Here is a 9,489-nt window from a genome sequence, read left to right as displayed (position 1 = left end):
ACAAGTGTTGCAGGAGTGCAGACCTTTATCATTAAAATCAAAGCCCTGGCATCAACTGACACTGCCCACCTTTCTGCAAGACTCCGTTTGCATCCATTATCTCCATCCTTCAAATTCAAGTGTGGGAGAGTGTTATATCCTTATTTCATGTAATCGTTATTGCCTCTTCGGAATCACCATCTGTGCTATATTGTGATATTTTTTCTTTTGTGAAAATACACCTTTGATCATTAACTTATTATTTTACCACTTGCTCCATATCATTAAGTGGACATCTAACAAAAATATTGAATATGTATCAATTTGTCAGTTTTTTGTTATTTAGAGTGGTCTCATGATGGGGAATTTATTTATTGATAGTAAATTATCATATTATGTTCTCATATATATTTTTATTAATCTTTTTTTTTTTTTTTAACAAATAACAGATGTCTTAAAGACATTTCTTAGAACTTATATTTAAAACAAACATTTTAGCAACATGTTAACATTGTTCATTAGTTAACATTTAAATTTTTTTAAATGCATCTCCATTGATATTTTTTTAAATAATATTTGATGTTTTTTTTTTTACGTCAAACATTTTTCAATAATGTTATTATTAATAAATAAAAACTATAACATCAGGTATACAACAATTATGTATAGCATACAATTTTTTCAAAGTTTGAATACAAACGTATTTATTCAGTACAGAAACGCAATGACAGAACTTCACTGAGTGTTAATTTTTGATTGCACATTGGACATGCTTTAAATTTCTTCACACATTTAGTAATACAAGTTCCACAAAATACATAACCACAACACTGGATAGCTTTCATTCTGCATACAGGGGAGATAATGGAAAGACAAATTGGGCATTCCACTCTCATTCGATCAGCTGAAAATCTTGGCGGTTGCCTGCACAAACAAATAATTTTGTTGTTAATATATTGAAAAAATCTAGATACAAGTAGTAGTATTAAATTTTAATATAAGTTGAAATGGAAAATTTCAATTTTGAAGAGACATTAAGAAAATATGAATTTGTACTGTAATGATGTGTTATGTTCTGATGATGAAAGTAGGGGTAGAACTTCAAATCTAAACTTTCGCAATGGTGATCCTTACCGTTGAGATTGTATTCTATTATTATCAAGCACAGCTTCCTTTTTTCATTGTTTATATACTTAGAAAGTAGTCGGGGTTGCTATAGAGATAAATTGACTAAATCAATGAACTTACTTAAAAGTACAATATAAAGTATTTAACTCTGATCGATATATTTATATATTAACAATGTATTTTAAGCTCATCCATGCAAAACCTCAGACATACTTTTTTCTTCAGTACCCACCATATTTTGTGGATAAGTAATGACCTTGAATTAATTTATTAATATGAAGTAGATGGATTGGTCTGCTGACAGGAAGAAAAAAATAGTTAACTGTTAATTTATTTTCAACCCACTAGTATAATGATTCTTTTTATATTTATCTTTTCCTCTTTATTATTTTATTTAAGTTTTTTTATAGTTTCTATGCCTCCACCTTTACATCTTTTGTTACTCTTTTATCATTTCATTTACTCTATCATAATATCTTTTTTTTTTGTAGCCCTGATGAAGGACCTACATCTTGGGGTCAAAACATGGGCAGAAAAGGAATAAATAGTTGATAACTATTTTTCCTTTCTTTTGATCGTAGCCCTGACTTATCTCCTTTACATTAACTCATGGTCAATCATCTAAACTTTTATGAAAGAAAATGAATAAAGGTGTCCGTCGGTAGAATTCAATGTGTTTATATGAATTCTTATTCCAAGATTCATACTTGGCTTATTAATAAAACTACAATGGATTTAATTGTGACCATTGATAAAGCATGAAAAATAATAATATATATATCTATACTTAACTTTATATGATTTTTAAATTTGTTAAACCTAAGACTGATGATTATTGCTTAAAGGAGTTCATTATGGAGTGTGAAAAATCAAACTATTGACTGTTATGTACCTCTCATGTTTTGTCAAGTCCCATTACTTTATATTTTAACTATGGTGATTAAATATAATGATGGTAATGACAATCAATGCTTCCCCTGAAAAATTAAATATTTTTTCTAGTTTTTAGTAAGGTATAATGAATTCTTATCAGTTATCACATTTTTGTATCCAGCCCAATGAATCTGAAGATAGGAACTGAAAAATTATTCTGGAACCAAGCAATTGAAAAACAAGTAAAAATGAAAATCAACTTAAATCCTATTTAAACAAAGAAATTATTTATGGAGGCGATGGTGGTTATAATAAAACTGTAATATTTTATCGGTTGAACCATGTTTTAAGTGTCCCTTGGTATTCAATCTATTAGTTTGCTCTGATGAAGACTTACTATCTGGGGTCAGCATGACGGGAAAAAAAAGTAAAATGCTTTTATTTTTCTTTGCATCTTGATGTTCTGCAGTATTTTATAAAACTGGGAAGAAAAAAAATACATGCTATAATTATTATTTAATTACAATAAATCATAAAAATACTATTCTCCCTATATATATTTTATTTCAGGTTTACGTTTATGATGATCTTTCATTCTCATTAAAAAAAAATCAAGAAAAAACATTATTTTACTTATTTAGTTTATTTTACTTTTCTTTTTGTAACAAATTTAGTAAATTATGACAAAGTAATGTTTTTTTCAACTTTATCATACTACATGTATAGAAATACTTTAAAAAATTAAGGAATTAACCAAGTAAAAAAAAGAAAGATAAATACCCTTCAATTAGTTTTCATACAAAAACAAAACTCTCTATTTTTCTCTAATTTAATATGCTCTATTAAATTTAAAAATATAATTAACCATTAAAATATAACACACCACCACATTAATGAAAAATTAACTTACATAAATTTTCACACACGTACTTCATCTATCTTTCTTACCTAATTGTACTGGACAAAGGCATTCTACTGAAAAAAACAGCATAAACCACACAGTACTTATCAACAGTGAATTCCCAATACCTCCTTTCAGAAAATAAGACTGATTCTATATCATCCTACATATACTAAATGACCTATAATTTCTAATTGTAATATTAAAATCTGTAAGTTTGTTACTAAACAATAAATATACAGCATCAAAAGTCAAAACAAACAGCTTTTAGTTCATCATGTAAGGTTGGAGGTATTGTCTGTTCATCATAATTATGCTATTTCTTATGCCACATTTTACTTTTATAGTTGCTTATACCACCTAGGTATAAGGCGTTACTTTTTCTAAAGTGATAAATAATTACTTATACCATATTTAGCTTAAAGTCTTACTTAAGATACACAGAACTTGCATTAGTAAATAAAGAACAGTAAATAGTTTATTGCCTTCATAATGACATATGTCCAATGGGCAAATTTTAAAAAATGACCAATAAAATAAAATATTAGTTTAAAAAAAAAAAACAAGGATAAACTTTTAATTTATTTAAACCATGAACAGATAAATCACAAACATTACAGCTTTACAAGGAATTCAAACAGAAACTATAATAAAAAAAAACAGAGTAGTATTAAAAATGCATTATCATCTATACGTAAGGAAAATAACTATTTAACATCGATTCAAGCACAATTTGGAATAAAATTTTCAATGCCTCCTCTTCCTCTTCTTCATCTTCTCTGAAGGCGGCATTTCAATTTCAGAAGCCTCTTTCAATTTCTTCATTTTTATTCCTATAAACTTGGCCTCTGCCCAAGCTGATCTAAGAGCAGCATAGCATTTGAAATTCAACTCATCATCAGTGATCACTCGAGCTTTCAACTTGGGTAATGTTTGTTTTACTGGTATTGGTACTACCACCTGAGAAGCTAATTTCCTTTCTGATTCTACTGCCTCACCCTTCTTCAGTTTCTTGCATCTTTTGGTTGGGAAAAGAATTAACTTGCTCATGTACTCTTTCAAACGCTGCACATTAATTAACATTGCCTCAACAGACTTGTTTCTCCTTCTGAAGTCGACGGCGATACCAATCGTTTTGGCAAACTTGGCATTCAATCCAGCTCTTCGAATTTCATCTAAAGTAAATCCCCTTCCAGGTCTCAATCGAGTGTTGTATCTAATACTGGGGCACCGTACTGCTGGTCTGAGAAGTTTTACTGGTTTCGGTGCTTTTCTAGCAGCCTTTCGATTTCTCGTAACTCTTCTTCTAGTTTTCTTACCGGTTTGCTGAAACCATGTCTTGATAAATCTTTGCCAGTCCTTATGAAAATGACCTGAAGGTATCATGTTGTTCGCTTTGATGGCCATTTTGATATAACTAAGACTAAATAGGAAGTAAACTAAGAAACGACACAACCTAAACACTCCTTAAATGGTGACTGATTGGCTGAATAGCGGAAGGGAAGTTAATCAGTGTTTATGACTATAGGTAGCACTGTAAGGAGAACAGTATAATGTTTTTTTTTTTAAATATTAAAAAAAAACAGTTTTGAACTGAAAGCTATGTAATACCTATATTTTTAATTAAAGGTTTAATATAACTCCAGAGGTTAAAACCTTATGCTTACTGTATTAGAGGAACAACTTATGTTAGTTAATAGTTTCATTGCTAACTTGAGCAATAACATAACAGAGGTTATCATTCCTGTTATAAACAAAGAAAGTTCACTATAAAACAGTAGGCTTTCTAAATATGTCACAAAAAAATCTTAAAAATGTGGTTATTTTTTCTTGATTTATATTTTAATTTCATTGCTCATATGCTGTTTTCAATTAGATTGTGTTTTGTTTTTTATGAATCGTTTATAAAATTTTAAAAAATCAGTTGTTCGTCTTATTGTTTATGGTTTTAACCTATTGCTCCTTTACCCATCACTTAGTACAGTTTCCCCTTTCTTTTGATGATTTTTTTTTTTTTATTGAAGTAGTTTTGATGAAGGAAATGGCCTAGTAGTTCTCATTGGTTTTTTAATCGGTCCAACCAAATTTCCCTCCCAAAAAAAAAAATATATATATACATATTTTGGAATTTTAACGTCGTACTGATTTAAAATCTGCCACAAAATATGGAAAATTCCAACTCATACATTAAGTATAAATTAAAGTAGGTTTGTTTTTATGTACCTCAACTAACAGGAATCTGATATTTTGCACCATGAAGACTCGTTTATTAATTACTAATATTTAATCCTGCATTTTTTATAGTCGTTTGATTTTATTTATTATCGTCTAAGCCCTTCAAATTTCCTTTTTATTGAGTACCATTGATGTCATTGACTTGTTTTTAGTGACACAATTATGGATAACTAACTACAAAGTATATGTAACAGAATATAATAACATTTGTAATAATCTTTTCAGATAAAAAACTTCTTTTCTTTCATTTATTCGTCTATTACAGGTGAAGAAAGGTATGTGAATTAACTTAAGATTAGTTTACCCCTGCGAGAACTCTCCCATTAGATATGTTTTCTTCTCATTATTTCATTGGAAGTGATAATATACTCATGCATATAAACCAAGGGTGGGGCATCTCATAAAATATACGAATTTTAAGCACAAGGATAAGTGAGGTAGTCCATTACCTTGGCGTAAGATTTAAGGTGATACCTCCCTTGGATTACTTGAGAAATAGGGTGGCCCTATTCATGAACTGTCTTAGTGTGGGGGGTGCCTCCTGGGGCCTCAGGTACCCTGTGATAATGACCTTAAATAAAGAAGTGGTCGTGGGTATTCTGAGGTATGCCTCCCCTGCCTGGAACCGGTGTATCTCGCACCGGCAGAAGAGGATATTGGCTACGATCCAACGGACGGCCTTGCTAAGAGTATTCCAGGCATACCAGAGTGTTTTGTATGAGGCGGCGCAAGTCTTGGCAGGAGGGGTACCCCTCGACCTCTTTCTGCAGGAGGAAATAATGATGTTTAAATTCAAGAGAGAGGACTCGGCAGGTCTGCCGGCAAATCTTGAGGTGATGATTGATGAGAGCCCTAGCAAAGCAAATGGAAAACCATTCTCCGAGAGGACACCAAGGAAGGGTGAAATCGGCGTTGGGTGAAAAACTCAAAAGGTGCTACCTTAAGGAAATATTTCCCCACCGTGTGGTCACGGATGGAAGAAAAGTGGGTCCTCTCAGACTATTGGCTCTTTTAACTTCTCATGGGGGATTTTGAGCCAAGCTTCAAGGCTACGGGATGGACAATGACCCCCTATGCCCTAGTTGTGGTGTTCTGAACGCCATTGATACTTTACGGGCAAGATTGCTGAGAAAAACAGGACTCTACGCCCTAACAGAGGACAATTTCCCACAGCTAGTAACGGAAGAAAACTACCCGTATTACTAACAATCTGTATACGGGTGGGTAAGAATTGTTGGGCAAGCTCACTTTAATCTTCATCAAAATGGAAGAAGGAGAAAACGAGTCCCTAGGAGGCCAGCAGACGACTGAGAGGTTCAGAATTTGTAATTATAACTCGGTTTATTTGCAGTAGTTCGATGCTACATGTGTAATATTGAACTACTGCTGCAAACCTGTATTGCTAAAAACAGGAAAATGTAAAAGTAAATAAATAAGATTACAGAACAAAACTTAAAGTTTGTTAACTTACTAGTTTATACATCATCTGGATATAGGTTACGATTTTAACATTTATGTAAGTGAGGAAGACAATGAGGCTCATGCTTGTGAGTGAATTAATGAGTAGCACCAGGGTGTTGTATGTATTGTTTTTAGAATCGAAATTGATGTTAATTTTTTGTTAATAACACAAAATTTGTTGCATTACAACTTTTATTCAGAATAATTGAAGTAATTCTTATCCTGTTATTTTAAATAACTTAAAATTTAATATTTTTGTTTCTAACACTTTTCTCATTTCTATTCAAAGGCGGGAATCATCATATGAAGCAAATGTTTAATATTGTAAAGATTCTCCTACGTTAAATTACATTCAGTTTATATATATATACATAAGTAGATGTTGTAATTGTAAGTTAGTTATACAAATCCTTATTTGTCGTTGTATTTCAAACATTACCTTTGATATGGCGCATTCCTGCTGTTCCTATTTGTTCTCGTTGTTATCTTCCTTGTTGAAGTGATCAGCTGATGCCTAATTGTGATGTTCGCTGAAAATCCGTTTTCCCTTCCTAAAATTTAAAATATCACATAAATAAATAATTAAATTAATGGTTTTTGAATTATTATCCTTAGATCAAATCCACGATATTTAGTTATACATACTGATAAATATTCTTGTTAAAAAAAAATCTGTTCCAACTTCAGAATCTAATATATTTCATCAAAATTCCACAGAATGCTTTTAAAAATTAACTTACAAAAAAAAAGAAGATATTATTAATATTAAAATCATTAAAAATGTAATCACACAAGTCTCAATAAATTATTAACTGAAAAAGAAAACTTCTTTTTAAGTGATCAAATAATGTAGAATGATAATTAGTGAAAATTAATAAATTACTTGTGTTTAATATATAAACATGTTGTTTTTCCTATAATATTTTCTAATTTAATAGGAAGCTCTCTTTTAAATATTTAAGAATTTGGTATCCATTTAAAGTATTACTTAAGTAGTATTAAAAGTATTAAATTGTTTTTTAAAAATAAAATTGTTGCTACTTCGAAAGTTTGCCATGTTTTTAAATTAGAGTATTCTTACAAAATATACTGAAAAGTTTAAATGGCCAGTCATTAAAAAAATTGTTTTTGATTTCTTTTATTTTTAGAAAAATAATTCTTTCTGATGCAGTTTTATGTTTAAGTTGTATCATATTTATTGGATATGTTTTAATACTTAATTACTGAAGGTGATACCTCGATTTATTTTTGTAGTTCTTACTTATCATCATTATTCTAATTTACTATTTTTTTTCTTTACAAATTCATTATGTTTTAATTATTTGGTCTACATTAGTTCAATAATTTATTGTTTTTGACTTTTAAATTATTCCTGAGGTTTAGTTTCAACATATAGAAACTTTTAAATCTAAATGAAAAATAGTACTAATGTGATATGTGATTATTTATTTAATTTTTATTAAATAAAATTTTACATTTTTGTTTTTGCTTCTTGATTGATTGATACTTGTAACAACATGTTAGATTTTCATCAAGTAATATAAAACATATCTTCATACATCAATATTGTAGAAAAAATTCAATTATTTTTTCTATAAACGTTGAAATAACGTCCACCTGTGGAACATTTTCAGCTAAGTGTACTGGTATTTTGAGAAATTCGAGTATAGAGGTTAAAACTGGAAGTTTTTAACAATAAATTTAATTATTACGAATTATAGTTTAAACGTTAGGTGAAGGACGTAAACCTACGAAAAAATATTATTTAGTTCCACTGTGACTAAGTTAGTTTTGCGGAAAATGTTTATACCGATTAGAAAAAATAAGTAAATTATTATGCGTATGAAAAAATTTTGTAATCAATTTACAATTTTTTTTAAGTGAATTAAAGTTATCTACCTGTTATCGGAGACTGCATGGCTGGGTCCTTGCGGGTTGATCTCCTCAGGTAATACGGGCCTGATCCGAAATTCATTTTTTCAAAATCACTCAGTTGGAAAGGTAAAAAAGGAACAAGCTATCCCAGCTGTGTGGTGTTGCGTACTGAGATCTATAGAGGGATCAGTCGTTGTAAAGGGCATCCAGAGATTATTAACTCCAAGTTATAAACATGGACTTCAATCATATTCCTTTCGATTTTTAACTATATTATTTTTTCATCAAATACTTTACTTGAATGTTTTAATAGTTTCAAAACTAATAATTATTTACCAATTGGACATGTTGGAATCATTAGTTTTGTACGAATATGCGGTATAAATAGAGTGTTGTAGCGTCTCAAAATCAGCCAGGTCCGTTTTCAAATTTGTAATATTTTTTTTAGTCACCAACTAGATTTTCATGAAACAAAAGAATAAACTCCGAAAACCATCGAATCACCTTATCTGTGAATTGAATTTATTTTAAAAAAAAATAGACGGCTAGTTTTAGATTGAAACACTTAGTTATAAATAGGATTAATATTATAAATTAAAGTAAAATTAGAAAATTTATTTATTTTCTTAGAAAGTAAATTTAAAGAGGTTTACGTACTTAATATCTAAAAAAAATGAAATTGATCGGTAGATTAACGTTAGGAAATGCTTGTTATTTTAAAATGTGGAAATTTTTGGATGTATGTAGACAGCGATTGGTGGTATCAGTATCGGATTAGCTAAGACTATACTATTTTATATTTTTTTTTAAACAAATTAATAGAAGTAAAAAACAATCATTGAGCCATAATATCTTCCAATTATTTGTATATATATTTTTTCAAGATTAATGAATACCAGACATGAATTTTATCGATATTAGGACAATAAGTGAAATTCACCTCATTTCATATTTCTATGGATTTTACAATCCTAATGATTGATCATTATATTTTTTCCCAGTGTTAATGTTATTAATGTCCTTATTTAATTTAAATT

At 29.6% G+C, this 9,489-nt stretch overlaps 2 protein-coding genes across 2 annotated transcripts; both read right to left on the bottom strand.

Annotated features, from left to right (window-relative positions):
• Positions 1-411: 411 nt before the first annotated feature.
• On the bottom strand, positions 412-8,636 carry LOC106685081 (peroxisome assembly protein 10-B). The gene is made up of 3 exons (XM_014427569.2): positions 8,477-8,636; positions 7,017-7,128; positions 412-903 (listed from the first exon to the last, which is right to left on the bottom strand). The coding sequence occupies exons 1-3, from the start codon at positions 8,550-8,552 to the stop codon at positions 684-686; spliced, it is 408 nt and encodes a 135-aa protein (XP_014283055.1). The 5' UTR covers positions 8,553-8,636; the 3' UTR covers positions 412-683.
• LOC106685078 (large ribosomal subunit protein eL13) lies at positions 3,451-4,696 on the bottom strand. Its single transcript, XM_014427565.2, has one exon. It carries the CDS (start codon positions 4,286-4,288, stop codon positions 3,629-3,631), a length of 660 nt encoding a protein of 219 aa, XP_014283051.1. The 5' UTR covers positions 4,289-4,696; the 3' UTR covers positions 3,451-3,628.
• Positions 8,637-9,489: the final 853 nt, after the last annotated feature.

The sequence above is a fragment of the Halyomorpha halys genome, unplaced genomic scaffold, assembly GCF_000696795.3.
Source record: "Halyomorpha halys isolate HHAL.00 unplaced genomic scaffold, Hhal_1.1 Scaffold655.1, whole genome shotgun sequence".
Taxonomy (NCBI): domain Eukaryota; kingdom Metazoa; phylum Arthropoda; class Insecta; order Hemiptera; family Pentatomidae; genus Halyomorpha; species Halyomorpha halys.
The sequence above is the reverse complement of the archived record's forward strand: the minus strand, read 5'-3'. Positions and strand labels throughout refer to the sequence as shown.